Raw genomic sequence first — 21,100 nt, forward strand, 5'->3', positions numbered from 1 at the left:
ACAGATGAAATCACACAAGTTGTGACTTTATTTTAGATAGATATTGGCATCTTCATTGGTATTGCATTTCTTTGACATTTGCATAATATTTATCATTTTCCTCCTTAAGGTACCCAAAGGAGTGTACTCCTTGTGTAGAGTCCTTCAAAAGGAGGTACAGTATATGTGTTACCCCCCAAAGGTTTTCTTCATTTAAAATCTTTGAAGTCCAAATGAGCAGTTTCTTTGATATAGTCGATTCTGAAGATTCTTTGATGGAAGTTAGTCTTACAGTAGCTACCTTTTGAAGAATTGAATTGCTGTATGGTGTCATTACTTTTATTCAAACTTTTTTGTGTTGAAAATGCATTGTAATATTATTGTTTTAGGCTCTTTTGATGCCTGGTAATGCTTTCACCAATCTCAAGGGTGGAGGAAATTTAAAGGATTTGTCAGCTTTGAGGGTGAGTATAGATCAAACAAAATAATAGTGTGTTTCTTGAAGATGAAAAACATTTGCGTTAGTAACTGTACTGGTAGTTAAGTTAATTAATCTCAAAACCAGTTCTCAGGCAAAGTAAGAGGCACAACGCAGTCAAAGGCCTCAAAAGCTCCTTTTTCAATGGCTTCTACCATTATTACGACAAGAGTGGATGGCATGCTAATTGTTGCATTTACAAGTTGTCCTCAGCAACATAAATAAAGTATATCGCGATTATTATGGAAGAGTTAGCTTGATACCATAGTAAGCAACAGATTATCAACTGTCTGTAGTTCGTATTATTGTGATGATTATTGTTGATGATGGAGCAGCAATTGATTCTCCCTTGTTCCTCAAAATAATTAATGTCCCCATAGGAGTAACCGTGAAGGTCTTTCATCCACTTAAGTGTTATACTTGCTACTTGACCAGTGTCTTGAATGCTTGATGTACATGTACATATATTTTTACACTGCTGTAGGTTTTAGATCTTCAGGACAATTTTATCACTACCCTTCCAGCAGATATTGATGAACTGAAATCATTGGAGGTATTAATTAAAATTTTTTTTAAAAGTAATCATTAAGCCTAGTGGCTATTGTACTGTCTACCACTTTCCATCATGCTGCATTTTGCCCATCTGCCCTGCCCTGCCCTTCACGTTGAAAATTGATTTTATATTGATCCATCCTTGAACTTTCCCTGTTGTTGTCTGGGTGAGAAGTGAGAATAAGAAAGAGTGCCTGGGTTCAGGCTTGTTTTGGTTCATGTCAACGACATGACTTTGTAAGCCTGAGGGTGTCATATTATTTTCTAATTCAACAATTTTGACTGGTTATTATGCATATCTGGGTGGTCTTACATGTACATGGCACTAAATTTGGACCAGGGATTTAGCAGCTGATTATACACTGTCTTGCAAAGATTTCTTTTTCTATTGCCTGCTTTACTTCTTATTTTGTGTATGGTGCTTTATTAAAAATTACTTCGTTTGGTTGTACACATATTACCATTATAATAATTTTTTTGGTCCCCCACACAAAATCCTGTAACTCCCAGGATAAACTTACGACAACTACATTGTATAACTAGAAAAAACCTGCATACAGTCAAGAGACAAAATGAAATAAATTTTCCTTTCCCACTTGTTCTTTTGTCTGTTTTACACAATTGGGTCTGGTCTTAGATCACCTGGACCTTTGAACCTTTTCACCTATGATAGCAAGGGATTAATGCGCTACTCGTATGTGTTCTGATCTGTGCCATTTTGATTGCTTCTATCTTGCACGCATGCCCTATTCTCAAAATTCTGATTAACACACTGGCTTCTTTCAAGTGTGGTCCCAACTTGACTAAACTCCATTGCACAGCAACAGACTTTCTGAATCTGGCTCACTTTTGCTATCATCAATCAGTTGCAACTTGGGCAACTTGGGTGTCAAAATACACATACAATTTGTGTTCTGATAAAGTTGGGGCGACAAATCGTATCATGTAAGCTGGCCTTTATTAAATTATACAGTCAACTTCTGTTAACTCGAACCTTCAACGGAAATTGTAAAAGGTTTGTCACAATGAATTATCTGGTAGTTCGGGATTAAGGAGTTGAGCAGCAATTTATGAAGATACAGACACTGGAGTTAAATGTATCCCAAACCAACCTGAAACCTGAACTTGACTGACATGTTTTGTGTAATAAAAAAAAAAATGGTTTGGTTGGAGTTAGTGGGAGGTTTGAGGCAGTAAATGTATAATGACAGAAATCCAGGGGAAATCAATAATTTTGGTTCAAGTTAGTGATGGTTCGAGTTTATCGGGAGTCAACTGCACATGTAGATCCACCATTTGGTGCAAAATCTTAGATATTCTGTCCCTACTCATTCAAGTACCACTATTTTAAAAATCCCTGGCCAATGCCTTTTAAAAAAAAATTTACATATCATTCAATCCTAATGTGATGGTGCTGGTCACCAATGTCAACAATAGGCAAAAAAAAATTAAAATATCTGATAATGATATAATAAAAATAACAAAGTGAAGTAGGGGAAAAATTATTGTTGAATGATGTGATCAAACCAATGTACAGGTGATGTAGTCTTAAGTTTTGGAAGTACATGCACTTGGATTAAATTGGATTGTATTTGGCTCATTATACAAATGGGTTGATCCTTGTGATTGGTTACAAGTAGTGATGACATAGTCATGATATTTTTCAGGTTTTGAATGTTAAGAACAATAAACTCAAAGCTCTTCCTTCAGCAATTGGGAACCTGCATACACTACAAACTTTAAATCTTCAAGGTAATTTTTGCTTAAATCTGTTAGTTTTTGCAATATTTTAATAGTCCCAGTTTAGCCGAACTGAAGGTTAATTCTATTAAAATCTCATCAATTAGCAGTAATAACTCAAATGGTAAAAAAAGGTGTAGAGTGACGTGGTTGCACTTTTCTTACATAATTTTTCAGAATCTCATCTTCGATGCGACTTACAAAACTACCTTTTGGCTTCCATATTTAGCAATTTTAAGAGATGAGCATCAAGTTTCTTTTTATGAGAACCGAAGTTGCTGATGGGTTGTGCTATTTGGGAGAAACATTATAAAAAAGTTACTCATTAAGTAACAAGTTGGGCAGTCGGCCCATTTCTTGGTTGATTGTTGCTATCTTGTGCTTCATAACATTCCATTTCCACTCATCCAAGTTTGAGATTTGTCTACTGATGTCTAACCAATGACAGCCCTCAAAAAACCAGACCAATGGGGTACCTTTGCGGTGATTCTGGCTCAACTCTCTGCATCTTTTGCCTTGGCTTTCAGAACCAAATCTAAGAGATAAACATACGTGCCAACTCTCCTGGTTTATCTGGGAGTCTCCTGGATACGGAGCAAATCTTCTGGTCTCCTGTACGGGTCATCTAATCTCCTGGATTTAAACGACTCTGAATCTTTTAAAGACTTTGCTGCATTGTAGGCTCAAATTTCATCCCCTGAAATAAAAAAAATTGATTTTTTCAAACTCGTTTCACCATTAATTTTCTTGATGCATTTCTTCATCTCTGAACTAAACTAAACTCTGTTTGTTATTACGACCATATTGTTTGATTGGATCTGTGTTTAACCAATAAAAATTCTTGACATAAGTGCCCTAGCTGTTTTCCCTCAAATTTCCTGTTTAAGATTCACAATGGCAGTAGATTATTCATTATTGTGAAGGAGCTGCTAGGGGATGGGTGGGTACAACAATATTGTTATTGTTATTGTTATTATTAACATCAGAAAGTGTCCCCCAAATGCTACTCCTCAAGTAAAAATAAACAGCTGCATTTTCCCAAGGCTAAGCGTAAAAATGACCCGAATCTTTACCCAGCCCAGTCAAAATGTTTTTGAGTAGTGGGCATTAGCCGGCTATAGTAATTTGAAACTATTGGCTTAAATGGTTGCATCTGGTGCATTTTAGGGTAAACTGAACCCTTATTAGATAGCATTAAGATAACAGTAATAAAGAATTGGAGAAAAGCATAACTATAGTACAAGCAAGTACTTCTCAACTGTGAAAGTGAGAAACAATTAAAATTTCAATCGATTTCAATTAAGCTCTTCAAATCGTTTGAGCAATATATTATCTCAATGCAAAGCTATGGGTTTCCGGGGCTACATACTTGATACCGTACGAAAAAACTTAGAAATTTGCAGAGTCCCTGCGCCAACGTCACGAGATCGTTTGGATGCCATCTTGTTTGTACTTGCAACAACCGTGACCAGCAGAAGCGATCGTGTGCGGCTCGGGGTTACGTGATGTATTTTTTAGTTACAATTTGAACTAGAAGTTTAGAAGAGACCCTATAGCCTGAAAAACGATGAAGGCTAGCAGTACGCAGTCGAAACGTAGTGATTAAAGGGACAACATAGTAAGAAAAATGATAATACTTCATAAGTATAATTTGTAATTTACAGTGATGAACAACAACTCGTCCTGAATACAAGTCCGACCAGTGTGAAGTAAGCGGCAGATATTTCACTGTAGGCGGCCAAATAGCCAGCTGCTGGCACATTTTGACTGGGCTGTTTACCCTTGCCTTATTCTTGGAAATAGGTAGCAAATGCTTACTTAATAGACTTACATGTAAAGGGACGCTTTATATTGGATGTCAAAATTGAGTGTGCTTACAGTAATTAGGTTTAATCATGGACATAAGTGAAATTTTAGTCTTGAAGGTGAGATTCTGAAAAATGGGAAGGGAACATTTGTTGGAAATGTGCCAAAGGCCACACTGTGTTTTTTGAAGGGTGTTTGACCTTACTGTTAACCTGTGGGTTTTAGGTAATGACCTTCATTCGCTACCAGCTGAAATTGGAAATTTGAAGAGTTTGAGGACGCTTAACGTCTCAGAAAACAGCAACCTCAAAGGGGTACCACCAACTCTGGCTCATGTGAGAACGTTGGAGGTAAAAAGTTCTGGCTTCATTCAGTGTATGAAAGTGGAAGTACTTGTTTACAATACTGCTAATTCAAATGAGGTTGATCCAAAAGGGGGAGTCAGGGTGGTTTAGCGGTTATCAATCATGCCTACCACCTCTGTGACTGAGGTTCAACCCTGGCCTTGGGTCATATATTTGTGCTGAGTTTCAGTCGATCTCAATCTGACTCCAAGGGTTTTTCCCCGGGTACTCCGGTTTTCCTCCCTCATCCCACAACTGGGCCACCTGCACCTCATTACATTTTAAGACTTTACTGATGTTATTATTATTATTATTATTATTATTATTATTATTATTATTATTATTATCCCAAACACTGTCAGGAACTTTGTCTTTTGATCTTGTATTTTTTTATGTCTTGCAGACCATTGTTCTTGATACAGATCGCATCACTTTTCCCCCTAAAGGTACATGCATGGCTGGCGATTGTTTTCAGAAGAAAATGGCATTGAACATTGTCATTGCATGATTGTTATTAACTTATGAGCTTTGTTTTTTCTACAGATGTAGTAATTGAAGGCACAGGCTCAATTGTGAAATATCTCTGTAAAGGTATGTGGAATCCTATTGCTGCTTTCCAGCTACCCTGGGAAGGTCTGGGTTTTGATGAATAACAAAGGAAGGCTGGATTTGTGTCTGAGTAACATTCCGTCTCCCAGTAATAATAATTTAATAATAATTTATTACTTATATAGCACAAAATACATGTGGATATGATCTAATGTGACAAAATAAGTATATACACTATGCTATGATTTTGCTAATTCAGAAGTTAACATTTTTATCTTGCTCAGAAACAAAGATTGAAACGTGATTAGCATACATTTATTCCTTTTTTTTTTTCAGTGGCTGGAATTGAATATGTTCCTCCATCGAAGCACATTTTGAATGTTGTAGGTTTGTAGAAGAAAAAGGCTTACCTACATGTATTGTAGCATTGTGGGGTATCATGGGAAAAATGGTTGTCACATATGTCATGGGTTCGAATCCCATCTGGGGCTTGGATTTTTCCAAGTTCCCATTGGGTTCAATTGTCAACATCTCATTAATAATATGCATATGTCATAATACTTTTAGTATATTTAGTATATATTTATTTTAGTTATTTTCATCCTAAGGATTGTAGAGTAGCTTGTTATAGCTGGTATCTACGAGCATTGACCATTCCAACTGTGATATACCGGTATAATTTATTTAAGGAGTGGTGTAGATCAAAACTATTGAATAGTGTTCAATTGTTAGTAAATAGGCAAGAGCTTTGATGATTTTCTGCTGTGATACTTACAGCTGCGAAGTTGTTTTAAGGGATGATTACTTTTGTTGTTCTATCAGATATCACTTATACATGTAATACCATGTGTTTGTTTCAGAACCTGTTGGAAATGAAACCATTTCTAGCAAAATGTGGGGGCCCACACCAGTAGATGATCTGGTAGCTGTAAGTATGGGACTCTCTCTTTGGCTTATCAATCAAACCATTCATTTTCCAAGTTCACTGCACCATCTATTTTAAATTTTGGGTCTTCAGCTGTGAGACTACAACTTTGGTCATAAATATTTGTAATTCTTTTAAAGAAAACGACAAAACTTTTGAAATTACAAGACATGTTTTGACAGAAACTTCTGTCATCTTCAGTTGATTAATGTACAAAGCGTTAAGTTGAAGGTATAAGTCGGAAAAAGTGCTAATTATGCCAGTAACAACGGAATGTACATAAAACGTGAGAATGTGAGAATTAAAAGGATAGTTTTAGATTTACGTGATGCAGTTGTTGAGTAAGAGAAGGTTGTTCTCTTTGAATATGAAAAGCTTAATCTTTTATCTTGAGTTGAAAAGTTGTAGAGGCATGATCTAAAATATGGAAACAGTCCCCTGAAGACAGGGCGTGACATAGTTCAGAATTCTGTAGGTGTTTGAAAATGTGAGAATGATTTGGACATCAAACTAGTTTTTTCCTCCTTTAAGATAGGCAACTTGCTTGGTGTGAAAGACCCTATCCCTGGCGGGCTTCGTTCACGTGTGGTTTATAAGTTTGCATGTGAGGGCTGTAATGCCTGTTATGTCGGCGAAACAACCTGGAAGTTTCCACACGCGTGCGTGAGCACTTAGTCAGTGATAGGGCCTCTCACATTTTCAAACACCTACAGAATTCCGAACAATGTCGTGCCCTGTCTTCAGGGGACTGTTTCCAGATTTTAGATCACGCCTCTACGACTTTTCAACTCAAGATAAAAGAAGCTTTTCATATTCAAAGAGAACAACCTTCTCTTAATCAACAACTGCATCACGTAAATCTAAAACAATCCTTTTAATTCTCACATTGTCATGTTTTATGTACATTCTGTTGTTACTGGCATAATTAGCACTTTTTCCGACTTAAAAATTCAACTTAACGCTTTGTACATTAATCAACTGAAGATGACAGAAGTTTTTATCAAAACATGTCTTGTAATAATATTTCAAAAGTTTTGTCATTTTCTTTAAATTTCTGACTTGCCTACTGATATTAAGATCCTTTGTAACACTTTACTAGAACAGCATGAAACGTAAATCAAATCCAAGCTATCAATAAGGTACTCATGATCCTCCACCCTTCCTTCGTTGCGGCCTTTACCAGTTGGTTTTTGCACTTGAACCCTTATCATTAAACATCAACGTTGAAGGGGAAGAGGGGCAGATTTTCATCTGTTACAACATTTGTAACTGAGACTGCACCTGTAGCTTCACTTAAAGTGCCCATAACCCCAAAATGTTTTTTTCGCTAGAATGAATCTTTGCACCTGTTCGAAACGCATTGCGGCCATTTTTTCCTTTTTCTAACAAATCCTGCCATTTTATAGGCTTTGAAAGTTGCAAAAATCCAAGCAACTTTTGTTCACGACCGAGTCAGAAGAGGAGTGGGTCTATTCCTGTTTTGACGTTACAATCTACTTTGCATGCAAAGAGTTAATGCAATTTAAATCAGTTTGTGACGTCAAAACAGGAATATACCCACTCCCCTTCTGACTCGGTCATGAACAAAAGATGCTTGGATTTTCACAACTTTCGAAGCCTACTAAAATGGCAGGATTTTTTAGAAAAAGGAAAAAATGGCCGCAATGCGTTTCGAACAGGTGCAAAGATTCATTTTTGGTGAAAAAAACATTTTGGGGTTATGGGCACTTTAACACATGGTAATGAGTAAGATGGTAAAAAAAAAAAAATGAAAAAAAATGAAAGGAGCAAACGAAGGAAGTGTTTCATCCAGGAAGATATTGCATTTTTAGCTTCTGGCAGTTTTACATGTACACTGTAGCTGGGCTTCATAATTTTTCAGGTTTAAGTGTATTTTAGAAAGTCTTGCAAGTCATGTTGTATTCATATGTACTCGCTCACTGGCCTTCATTTTTGTGCAGCACACATTCAGTGATGAAAACCCTTCATTTGACATTTTATGTTTCATTTGGTTTTACATTTCACAACTTTTGTTTCAGAATACATTATCATTACATGAAGCAGAAAAGGTTTGCATGTTGGTTTTTGATTTGGTTTAAGTTTTAAAATATCCTGTTAGTTTTACAGCGTTTGATTTTCCGTCTTTCTTTTGTTATCAGTCTTCTTGTCACAATTGACATCATAACACACCATGGTTTTACCTCATTATTGAGGTAAGGCACTTATAAATAAGTTTACATAATTTAATACTGGCTTTCTATATGGCCCACCAGGGTGTTTAGATTTGACCTTTTTCCACATGTGATACCAGTCTGATCTAAATGACTATAATTGTGAATGTCACATACATGTAATAATAAAGCGCATTATCGTTTGTCACATGATGTAGTCACTTTGGTTGTGAATCGCAATGTTTTGACTGCTGAACTGTTGGTCTTCTTCAGTTGATAAGGTTGACTGGTTATGCACTACAAAATGTATCAAGGTGGTTGGCTATGATTGGAGGACTTTGATCCTTATTGTTCCTCTGAGTTGTTTCTCAAGAGGTCTGATTTGAAATTGTTCCCTTGGAGCTTTGTTGATGTACCATTCTCCTGTCATGTTTCTTGATCCTTGGTATCCACACTGCAGGAAACTCGAATCCGTTTTCCCTGTTGATGTTACTATCCAAGGTGACTTGCCTTATGTGGATGGCTACCTTCACTCTTGGGGTGTACCAGTGTGAGTCGTGATCAATAAATTTTACCTCATTCCAAAGTGGGTGTCAGCCAGAGGTCAAAATACGTGTACCCCTCTTGTGTTCTTTTATCCTCTGCTGCATCGAACTACTCATCTTGCCAATGCACACTTTACCACATTCATTGTGGGAAAGGGATTGAAAACCCATTTTGCGTAGGTGAAAGTTGTAGAGATTGCATCATGCCAAGAGAAAATGAATATCACACTAAGCTGAAGACATCTCAAAAATTGAGCAAATTGACTATTTGGGGAAAGATTAATGCAAAAATTAAAATGCCTGTGCGCGCACTTATAACTTCCAGGATGTGGGAAAGAATATCAATGTCGGTTTTTTCAGCAAAGAAAACACTGAAACATGATGTATGGCAAAGAAATCTCCTTACAAACACTCCTTGAAAACTCAATTTCTGGTTCTTGAAAACTCCTTGAATACTCCTGGAATTTCATATACAAATTCCAGCACGAACCCTGCAGTGTAAGTATGAAGTGATCCCTCAAGCTCTTCTCCCTAACTTCAACTTCACAGTTGAAGAAACTTCATTTAACCTTAACCTCAAAATAACTCTAACCTTCACATTTACCTTATTGGTAGAAACTAATAGCAAATGCATAGACTTAATAGGACACTTCTTGTCTGTTCTGTTTTTGAAAAAGACAATGATGGTTGATTTCCGTTTAGTGCCATGGAATCTTGTGCAATTCCTGATTGTCACCAGTTTAATGAGGTCTTTGCCACTACCTTGAACTAGAAATGTGTAACAATGTATTATAATTTTATTTAATGTACAAAATGGGACTAGCCACAGTCTTTGCTTCTTTAGGGCAGGTAATGTATAAAAACTGTGAACTTTTTGAGCTCCTCATGATTAAGGTTTGGGCAGCAATGTTTGAAAATTGATAATGAACAAATAATTGTACAAAGTTTGCTGTTGGTCTGTTCAATAGCAGATGACTGCCTATTGATGTGCTACTGCATGTACTACTACTGCATGTGTGGGGTTAAATCATAAGGCGTGCTGTGTAGCCTGCAAGCAGGCCCTTTTGTAAGTGTCGTGTCTTTGCTGCTTGCATGACACCTGCATAAGAGCCTGCTTGCAGGCTACGTGCTGTGCTGTGCCATGCTGTGCAGAGGTTTGGAAAGTTATTTCATGATTCAATGCCTAATGCAGCTCACACATTTGGCTAATTCTTAGGAGAAAAGAAGAAAGCAATTGGTAGAACTGGAAAGGCAGATTCAAGAAGCAGAGTTAGAGCAGCAAGCATTGGCTGCTGCAGCATCTAAACACCGTATTGATCTGGTGGACAAAATACGAATTGTAAGTACTGTAACACTGTTTTTACATAATCTTTAATACGTGGTCACTGGGTGTATATTTGAGAAGAAAGGGAAAAAATGTGGATTTTGTCCTGGGAACTCTCTATTCCTACCAAAGAATTACTTTAAACTGATGGGTTTGCTATCAAATTTATTTGGGATTTTTCCAACGAAAGTTTTTGTAATCATGGAAAAAAAGAATTTCAGGATTTCCTGGGTGCTGACACCTTCTACCACAAAGAAATAGAGCAAACATAACAGGCAATAATTTTTTAAGTTGATGTGACGTGGAAAATTGAAAATTTCAAATCAAATATAAGGGATTCTGAAATTATTTTATTTCGGATACAAACTCTTTCTTTTTAAGAAATTTCGTAACAATTTTATCGTAAACCTTATTTCATGTGGTTTGTAGTTTTTGTTGTTGTTGCTGGAGCGGATGTTCCCTTAATTGAATAATACCCAAGTATTTAAGAATTTAAACCAAAATTGCCCTTTTTCTGGTCACTAGTTAAAAGCGAAGTATGTGCATAATTGGATGACTGCATTATGATATTTTGATGGTCTGGAGAAATTTAAGAGTGATTCATTTCTCTGTTGAACATGTGGAGGATACATGCTAGACCTGGGATCTTTCACATAGCACACTTAAACACTCGTCTGGATAATTACATGTATGTTAACCAAGGGTTTAGTATTAACTGGGGCCTTACTAAGGATTGGAACCTTATTTGGGACCCCAGATCGACCATCATTTTGGGTCCCCAATTGTGACCTCATTTGAGACCTCAAGCAACCGTTACAGGTCCGTTTCAAATTGCCTTCAAAATTGGCTACCTGATAGGTAGATGTAGTGCGTTTGCAGTGGGTACCGTAAACTTGCTGGGATTTTCATAGTTCTTTGGATTCTCATCTTCAAGCACCAACAGCCAAACTGCTTTTTGGCATCCATCACTCAAACTTCTGATGCCAACCAGAGAGTTGACCTGAAACCATGGATGCCGAAACCAATTGATGCGTGACATAACCTACATTGTATCAATCAGCCTCTTTGGTTCCCATGGTTCATTCGCACATTCGAACTTAACGCCGATGAAAAGATGATTATTCGAACTGTGAACTAAACAAAACTCTAATTCACTTCCTGGAGACGGAGTCGATCTTCCCTCTTATGTTCGGAAATTTGATTGATGGATACCAAAACGCAGTTTGGCGCTTGGTGCTTGAAGGTGAGATTCTGCAGAAGTATGAATTGCTGAAAGTTTGTCCTTTGCAGGCTGAAGCTGAAATGGATGACCGCACCCATCTACAACAGCAACAACAAGATCTTGAACGACAAAAGCTGGTGTCAGCTATGGCAGCTGGTAGGTCTTGGAACTAGTAATGAACAATACTTTTTATAACGGATTCCATATTAACACATCCGTTCCTGAAACTTTGTTACTTGCAGATGAACAGCTGGCCAATGACACAGTGGCAATGATATTGCAAGTCAATGAGAGGTAGAACAAACCTTTCCATATCACTTGAATCAAATGCTTAGTTGATGAATTAGTGATAAACATTTTGATGTGATCTCTTTTGTTTCTTTTTTAGGGCTCTGAAGACAGAAATGATCTTAGATGAACTGGAACAAGAAAGGTAGGTGATTCGTCTAGACAACCAAGAAAGCCATAATATATTGTGGAAGGTCAGGTAACACGTGATGTTAAAGTTATTTGCTCAGTAACCTGGCCTTTCATGGCAATGAGGCTATGGATGACCATTTCCGAATCCTTTGGTTTTCGGAGTGCCATCTGCAAGTTTAGGGCGTTGTTTAACGTTATGGGGGTAGTCCTGTCATTTCGGTTGTTGGAGACCTCCTTTCCAAGTTCTTTTTGAGGACCTTTGGGCGGTAACGCATTATTTTGGTGGTAAGCGTAATTTCCTTTGGTTGATCACTATACTTGGAATATCACGGAATTTCCCAACAAATGGAAAGCAGCCCTTGTGTTTATAGCATTAGATAATTCTTATCTTTTCCCTTATATCACGAAATCGTGTTGTTGTAGTCTGTAATTTCCTTGAGAAAAAAAGAGGATTGTAATGGAAAAAGGTGACTGTCATCCTTGCTTCGATCCATAGGTTGAGATTATTCTCAACTTCCCCAATTTTAGGACCGTATTCTTGATTTTGCTAACCACTTGAAACCCTATCCGTCCTATTCGATGTGGATTATGCGAATCTTCGGACTTGATGCTGTTCATTCCAATTTATTTATACCATTTTCACTTTTTAAATATAGCAAGTGTAGCAAATGAACACATTTGTTACCGTAAGAAATAATAAAATTTTGTACCGTTTGTTTGGGATGATATCTGATTACCGATCGTTTGAGGGTGAGGTATCATGAGGAAAAATCGCCCCCAGCTAATTCGCCCCGGACTACACTTGCTTCTAAAGCTGAGACGATTAAGCTTGAATGATGGATATATAGCTGCGGATTTAGGTTTTTGGTCTACGCATTGATTGTATAGACGATGGTTCAGTAAGGTTAGGAGAAAACTCGAGCCTTCACGAGACAGTCCATTGTTACTTTCCAAAGCTTTTGGCTGAAATTGCATTTGGAGACGTTGATACGCAGTGCTCATTTTTAGCTGTGCTTTAGATTATTATTCAAGATCGCACAACATCCTTCCTCGAATGCCTGGCAATTTGTTAATTATCCAAAGAAAAAGCATAATCAGAAATTGTGTTACAAACAAGTAAATCTTTTTTTTCTCAGAATGAGGACAGATCAACTGGTCAAGATTACACAAGAAGAAGCTGATAAACTGAAAAAAGAAGAAGTATTGGGTATGTAAAGTAGAAAAATCGTTATGCGAGACAAACGGAGGAAATTGCTGCCATTTCCCCTCTCCCTAACTTGAACGGTGAGACTATTTGTTTGGGTCCCAGACTGTCGTGCTGTAACAGCTGATGATAGTGGGTTCAATGTTGAATCCATCGATTCAACAGACGGGAGGGGTACAAAGGGTTTCATCATCGCTGTTCATCAAAATGGAACGGATGTTGAAGCCTGGGCCTTTAGGTGACCAACCCGGCGGGACACCTGAAAAAACACTTTTCTTTTGAGAGAGATATACTAAATCCAAGTACATGTATATAGTCGACACAGACCTACGGGAAGTTTGACTGATTTAGTTTTCTATTCACAGCTTCCATGGCTCGACTTTTGGAAAGCCAAGAAAGTCAAGGCCGGCTCATTAGAGAGTATGAACGATCGAGAGAGAAAACTGCTAGTCAAGCGATAAATGAGTAAGTTCAAGAGGAATGAAGTTGAATTTCGACATTCTTCGCTTGCGTGAAGTGCTGTCTTCCTTCTTTTCGAGTATATTTGTCTACAAGAGATGGGGTACGTTTTTTCAAACGTTGGCCATGTTGCGCTGTGAGATTAATGAAAAAAAAAAAAAAGAAAAGAAAAGGAAAGGAACTTTATTTAAGTCTCTAGTCTCTAGCGCTGGAGAACTGATTGGGGACACGGTAAACTGAAATCAGCAAATCAATGCAATTAAAATCAAATGTTGGTTTTTGAGGAGGGGGAAAACCGTAGTACCCGGAGAAAAACCTCTCGGGGCAGAAAAGAGAACTAACAAACTCAACCCACATATGACGCTGTGTCTGGGAATCGACCCCAGGGCACATTGGTGGGAGGCAAGTGCTCTCACAACTGCGCAATCCCTGCACCCTCACCCTCAATGCCAAGTGCATTCACAGAATCAGCATTGTGGGACGTGAAACACTGTTAGCATTTAAGCATTTAAATTCCCCTCTAATAATACATATCTATATGTCTATAGGTCTTTGGAAGCCGACGCGCGCTTACTTGGTATTTTGAATGAACAATATGATGACCGGGATGCCTTAATCTCTGAGATTTCCAAAGAAGTAAGATGTGATTAAATTGAAAGAGAGTTGATTTCCTGTGGAGTATTTAAATTATTTTGTAGTCAGAGACTAGCTCAAAGAGCGAGCACGGCTTTGATGGTTGAAGAGGTGGTTAGGACCGTTGAATCTTTAAAAACCGGCACAGAAATAGAGGATATCATATGGCCGCGCGGGGATACAAAGTGCGACGCTCTAACCAACTGAGCTATGAAGCCATTGACGTTGGGAGGTTCCAACGCTCCAAGAGGAATGAATCAACAATGAAATGATATATGAAGTGGATCATATATGAACTGCGGATATGAAATCAAGTGAAGCTATGATCCTCGCAGTTATGAACGCAATTTTTGCAATTGTGTGAAGAAGCCTGAAATTTTCAGGACTTCAACGGGGTTTGAACCCGTGACCTCGCGATACCGGTGCGACGCTCTAACCAACTGAGCTATGAAGCCTTTGACGTTGGGAGCTGGTCATTTGTGTGAAAGATAAAAATATGTTCACTGCGCGCGGTGAAGATATGATTTTTTGGTAAAAGGAGAAATCCTGGTATTTCATCAGTATCTATATAATAATCGTGGATAACTCACAGTTTCTGAAACCTTCGTGATCAATTTAAGGTCAAACGCCATTAAGTATATTATTGATCTTGGGCAAAATAGGACGTTGTCGCCCTGAACGACCGGTTGGCTTAATTAATTAAGAGTCGGGCTACCATCCATGGAGATCTCGGGTTTTACCGGTTCATTTTTAATTCGTTAAACTTAAATGCCTTTTCGAGGCTCCGTCTCCCGGCCTTTAAACAACTGGGGCCAGACATTGTTTGAAGCTTGTCTGGTTTGAAGGATAGTGAATGTAAAAACCCAACGTTTCGACAGTGCCCTTGTTGTTAGTGTCTTCAGCAGAGGTGATCTAAGGCTTTTGATACTCACCGCTTCGTCTCCTTTCCCAAGGAAGTGCTTTTCTAAGGACGCCAATCTAAACCCTAAGGACTCTTGAGTCAGCCTTAGGTCACCTAAAGGTTGGGTCTGGAATCGTAACTTTGTAAGATTCCTTCATTTTTCTTCAAACCAGCGGTCTTCCTATTGTCAACCCGCTTGCATTGTGAACCTAAACCTACATTTTATTGTACGTATTGCGTTCGACAAAGGAGAACGCATCGTAATCGTTCCATTGCCGCAAGATGTTCCTCGGGTATCGATCCTGAGGCCATACGATTTTAGCGTTTGGACGCTATCTTGGAATGGCTGGAAGGCAGGGTGGCGTACATGGCCTCGTTATCATGTGATAGTGTGCGGCTTGCACACGGTAAAGCACCGATTCCCGTTTGGCCACCGCAGTCTAGTCCTGTTGGATGGCGTTAATACCTATACACTCTGGGGAGTCACGGTGTTTAGCTATCCAGCAAAGGTTCTCCGGAAACAAAGCGATGGAGTCATTTTGGTTGAGCATATAATAAACAAAGAATCATATGACTTATGTTCACTCGTGATGTTTTGAAAGTACGGCTCGTGCAATTTTGAGAACTTTAAAAACATCACTCGTGCCCATAAATCACGTCATGCCACTTGCGTTCATACGATTTCCTCAACGTAACACATGTAATTCATAATTGTTTTTAATAAAATTATTAGCAACAAGATAACAGTCAAATACTCCTATACCTTAGTTATATACTTATCTACCTTCTTTACTGAGCAAGTACTAGAAAAGGACATAAAAAGATTCCCCCCAAATATACAACTACTTTCAAAGGCCTCATCGATGATAAAACACTAATCCTCGATTGTTGCTAGTGTTAAAGTTATCTCTCTGTCATTTTTGATAATAGGAAAGAGCACAAATGGAAGCCATCCAAGCCCTGCAACTTCAGACGGATGCAAAGCATCGTCGAATCACAAGTCAGGTAATAAAGTCCTAATGGTGGTCCAAGTGCAACTACACCCCCGCGGTGATAAAGTAGAACGTTTATCTGATGAAACTCTGTATGACGAAGTCGTCATGGCAATCAACTATTTATTCGTGAATGAAGGGGTAGTTTGTAAAGAAACGCACGCACTATGAGCTCACTCACAGTGAAATGTGTTCGAGTGGAACGTACAACGGACTCGGACTAAAATCTATAGGACTCTTATTACTTCCGGTGTTAAATAAAGGTTGTGTAAAATCTGATGTCCATTTTGGTATAGACAAGGATTGTTAAACTGTTATCGCAAACGCATTTTCCAGATGTTTATGGGTCACTCCATTCAGTGCTTCGTTGGGTCTATAAGGAAAAGAACGCTTTTGAATCAAATTTACAAGTCTTGTCTCTTCCTATCTTTTCGTTAAGACGTTTCATTATTTGGTTTGTTTACAGATCTCATTGCTGCAAGATGAGCTAGCAAAGTTGACTTTAACAGAATTGGACAAGCGAGAAGAGCGACAGGATGTTGAGAGAGTATGTGGCGCCATTAGTGAGGTTTTCACCTTTTTAGGTAGATAGCTTTTCTTTCGCGCCGGCGTCCCCCATGGTGCGTACCTTTGTCTCTTTGCCCGTGAGGTGGTTTGAGTCTGTAAGTATGTGTTCGACTTGGCGGGAATAGTTCGAAGGGCCTTCAAGTGATTGTTATCGCAACACATCCAGAGACAGCTAGAAGCTAGGCTACTTGCAGGTGGTTTATGTCTGTGCGTATGTGTTCGAGCTGATAAAAATAGTTCTGAGTAAGTGAGCTAACCACAGCATAGAAGCCCGAAGCCAGGTTATTTGAGGGGAACTAAAAGCTCTCACTCAAAGTCCACCTCAGGTTCGATGGCTTAGACCGTCTTCTGACTAATGGTGACTGGGCACATAAATCATTGTCTGTTTTAGACGGTGCTGGAGTCCAAGAGAGAAGCTCTGACTGGATTGCTGGTTCAGCTAGTCGGTGAGCAACAGAAACGAGAGGACGAACTCATGAAGAGACTGGTCAGTAAGCCAATTGTCCTTCCTTCTCGTTTCATAATTCAAGCAGATCTGACGTGTATCTTTGTGAAATGAAGGCCTTAACGCATGCACTGCTTGATTCTCTGTTAGATTGAGATGGAGCACAAGCGAGAGGCAGATGTGGAGGATTACTGGTTGATACAATATCAGCGGTTACTGGAAAGTAAACCAAATTCATTACTTGAAAAGGTACGCATTTTTTGCTTGTTGTTTCGCACGAGTTCCGTACACAAACTGGACGTTAGAAGACTTGCACATGCAGACGTCCTTAACGGTCTGACATTTTTCATTGTTCGTACCCTCATAAAGATGTGTGAATCCGTTTGAATACTAAGATTTGAAAAAGCAAAGGGTACAAGAGCAATGTTACGTTGGGACAAAAACAGTATCCCTTTTTTCCTTTACTGGTATGTTGTGCGTTTCTATAGTGTTGGTATATTTCGTGGAAAGCGGCTCACGGTCGCCATTTGTTGTGGATCGGTGGTCTCTTGGAATTGTTAAGCGGGTGACTTTCCAGAGTACGTTGGTCTTGTAAATAGTCCCAACTTCATTCCTTTGCCCCTCCCTAGACCTTCCCTGGTACTTTAACAACCCCTCCACAGATTTTTAGTCAGTTCAATGTACAATTGGGCTGTAAGTAAAATGACAAAAGAAAATGTGCAAATAATAAAATAATCACAGTTTCGCTATTTTTTGCGGGATTTGATCAATTTTTTTTTTTGTCACCGAAAATAAATTCGCGAACCAGGCCAGGTAATGACTGACATTAACCTCTTTTTCCAAAGATGGATCACCGTGTATTCATTCACGGCAGGCTACAGTTTATGAAGTTACGTCGTTATCCTAATAATCTCTCTCAGTTATTGAGTGGTATCCCACAAGGCATACGGTTTGGGCTCATCTACGTCCGTTCGGGCCTTGTTGATACAACTGAAAATTGAGATTCAGAATAACGTCGAGAGAGAGAGAGAGAGTTTTATCTTTATCTTTATTTGTTTAGAGAGGGAGACGTAATACCGTATTTATTCGATTAAGCGCCCAACCTCGAATAAGCGCCCACCTCGAATAAGCGCCCACCCTGAAGGTAGAAAAAGTTAATAAGCGCCCAGCGTCGAATAAGCGCCCACCTCCACCACCCCACCCCCAAGGACAAAATCGCCTGGCATCCATCCAGCAAGATCTAACAGCTTCTCGCGCGACTGACCCATTTGCTGACGTTACGCTGTCGGATGTCGAGGAGGCAACACCAGAAAGTTCACTTATTGAGCTCAGCGATGATGACATTGAAGTTGATTGAGAATTATGATAGCTAAAGAGACTTCTGCGAAGACCGAACAATGAGTTGTTAGACCTGGGCATACGTAAACCGAACAATGAACAGTTACAATTTATATGCTTTAATATTTTGTCTTGTTTTGTTACAAAATAAACGTTTTACTTACTGAAATGGTGAACATTTAATAACCGCCCAGCCTCGAATAAGCGCCCACGCTTAAAGTCCAAAAATTAAATAAGCGCCCTGGGCGCTTATTCGAATAAATACGGTAACCCGTTACAGGTTTCTAACTTGCGGCCCTCTTCCCAACCATGATACACCACAGAAGACAGACCACAACACAACAGTTTTCTTTGCTTTTGCTTACTGAAGCTATGTCGCGTTGTTATCGTTAAAATTCTCAAACCAAGGCCGCCAGCCCTTTTTATTTTATTCAAAAGACTAAATTTTTGAAATTTATTGACTTAAGCATTCCTCACCTATTAGTTAGTGTACTGGATCGTATTGCATAACTTAAGACGTGGAAAAAGAAAAGAGACAAAACTTTTATCTTGAAAAGGAAACGCGATGTTGAACGTATAACGTGTGATTGAAAAATTCATTTCAAGGGATGGAGAAATAAGCGTCGTTTACATTTTACATGAAAGATTCTATGCGTCGTCAAATGGGAAGTCGGAAAAACCCGAGCCCCAGATGGGATTTGAACACACGACTCTCCGTGATTTAGTACATTTTAAGTATTAAAAAAACCCCAGAAATTGAGGGTAGTAATCATTTGCCAACATTCTGAATTTGTTATACTTTTGATCTTAACAGCAATGCGACAGTGTTATTTTCGACATACTTGCCGAGGCAGATGCGCAGGACTACGCTGCGCATTTCGCTCGTCATCGCATCACATGGGAAATGATGAAAACCATGACAGACCAGGAATTAAAGGAAGTAAGTGCTGAAACGATGGAATGAAAAAGAACTAAGCCGCTTACTAACCGAGTTCGAGATCCGAACTGTAAAATTACGGACCGAGTTTTATCCCGTTGATTTATGGCCCAAGCGCGATAAATCAACGCGGAAAACGAGGATCCGTAAATTTTGAGGCCTGGCCAAATGCTCGCAACATTTCAACGCAACATCTTGCAACATTGTTGCATGATGTTGCGACATGTGTTAAACGGGGTGGCCAAGCGCACGCAACATTTCCATCATTTTCAACGCAACATGTCAATGTTCATGATTCGCAAGAAGTGGACCTAACGCGCATGCCCAATGTTGCGTGAACGTGGCCAGACGAGTACAACATCATGCAACATCCAAAATGTTGCACGAAAAATTTGATCCAACGTCATCCAACATGTTGCAACATATCGCAACTTATCGCGACAGGGTGGTCAAAGGTATGCAATGTTGCGAGCGTTTGGTTTGGCGTTTGCAGTTTGGACCGAGAAAACGAGGTTAGTGAGATGTTTATTATACCGCTGAGGTAATCAGCCGCGCGGGAAAGGAAACTAGTTGAAGTCAAGCGGGAGGTTCATCATTTTGGCAATGATATAATCATGACATAATAAAATCCTTTAATATTACTTTATTTCTTATAGATTGGAATCCATGAAGTTGGCGTCCGCAAAGCGATATTGAAGGTTGTTGAGGAGCGGCTCCGCTTCGACGTCAAAGCAAAAGAAAAGGAACTGGAGATCGAGAGGCCTGAGGTTTGTAATGTAGACACAACATGATATATATTGAAAGCTCTCTTGTTTATGGCGGCCAACATTGCGCTAAAAAGGTCTAAAACAGTTGGCTAAGTAGTTTTGGAGGGGATGCGCATTCTATATCTTTGGTTTTCTGCGACATCAAGGGCTGTCTTTCAAAATCCCCAAAAAGCAAATTCGTGAAACTAAGATCTGTACATTCTGAAGATTTGATATTTGAACGTGTTTTCAAGACCAGAAAAAAAGGAAACAACTGCAAAGTTTCATGACATGAAACGATTTCCGTTTGTAAGTACAAAGCGTTTTATGTCATCCAAAATTTGCCCGAGAACTTTCGCAGCCCCTACCCCAACTTTCTCGAAGTCCGGCGGGTTTACTCTTTTCGCGCGCTGCATCATCTCCGAAGGCTTAGTGGAGACGATCTGCAATTTCAGTTCGATTTCGCGGGGATTGCAAACATGTCCAAAAGTGCCTAAATTCGGCGCGGTTTTTAGAGAGAACATTTGACGTTTTACGTGGGGTCCCGGTTTCATTTGTGGTGTGCGCGAAAGGCGATTTCGAATCGGAGCAACTTAGAGAACTCTCTACAACTATCTCTGCATGCGTTCGTATTTCGGTGCCTCTTAATTGTATCATCATGTTACTTAGTTTTGAAGTCTCAACATTTCCGACGGTCTGATTTGCCTACTCTTACAAGGTTGAGTACAAAACGAGTTTTCCAGTTAACCTCACGTACTGTGAACAACAATAACTTTTCAAACCAATCTCACATCATGACCTTCTTTAAGTTTGATGAACAAGA

General features: G+C 39.0%; 1 protein-coding gene across 1 annotated transcript in view; it reads left to right on the forward strand.

Moving 5' to 3' along the window:
- LOC138032252 (E3 ubiquitin-protein ligase LRSAM1-like) overlaps window positions 1–21,100 on the forward strand; it is a 28,359-nt gene that overhangs the window by 3,193 nt on the left and 4,066 nt on the right. Inside the window, exons 3-25 of the mRNA XM_068879890.1 lie at window positions 110–154; window positions 369–443; window positions 942–1,010; window positions 2,677–2,761; window positions 4,781–4,905; window positions 5,303–5,345; window positions 5,443–5,490; window positions 5,785–5,835; window positions 6,309–6,376; window positions 8,413–8,442; window positions 10,306–10,428; window positions 11,704–11,791; window positions 11,878–11,929; window positions 12,024–12,068; window positions 13,192–13,262; window positions 13,625–13,724; window positions 14,267–14,354; window positions 16,183–16,257; window positions 16,711–16,791; window positions 17,203–17,298; window positions 17,407–17,505; window positions 19,409–19,534; window positions 20,188–20,298. Coding sequence (XP_068735991.1) covers window positions 110–154; window positions 369–443; window positions 942–1,010; window positions 2,677–2,761; window positions 4,781–4,905; window positions 5,303–5,345; window positions 5,443–5,490; window positions 5,785–5,835; window positions 6,309–6,376; window positions 8,413–8,442; window positions 10,306–10,428; window positions 11,704–11,791; window positions 11,878–11,929; window positions 12,024–12,068; window positions 13,192–13,262; window positions 13,625–13,724; window positions 14,267–14,354; window positions 16,183–16,257; window positions 16,711–16,791; window positions 17,203–17,298; window positions 17,407–17,505; window positions 19,409–19,534; window positions 20,188–20,298 — 1,794 coding nt within the window. The remainder of the gene's footprint in view (window positions 1–109; window positions 155–368; window positions 444–941; window positions 1,011–2,676; window positions 2,762–4,780; window positions 4,906–5,302; window positions 5,346–5,442; window positions 5,491–5,784; window positions 5,836–6,308; window positions 6,377–8,412; window positions 8,443–10,305; window positions 10,429–11,703; window positions 11,792–11,877; window positions 11,930–12,023; window positions 12,069–13,191; window positions 13,263–13,624; window positions 13,725–14,266; window positions 14,355–16,182; window positions 16,258–16,710; window positions 16,792–17,202; window positions 17,299–17,406; window positions 17,506–19,408; window positions 19,535–20,187; window positions 20,299–21,100) is intronic.

The sequence above is a fragment of the Montipora capricornis genome, chromosome 2 (genome assembly GCF_036669925.1).
Source record: "Montipora capricornis isolate CH-2021 chromosome 2, ASM3666992v2, whole genome shotgun sequence".
NCBI lineage: Eukaryota > Metazoa > Cnidaria > Anthozoa > Scleractinia > Acroporidae > Montipora > Montipora capricornis.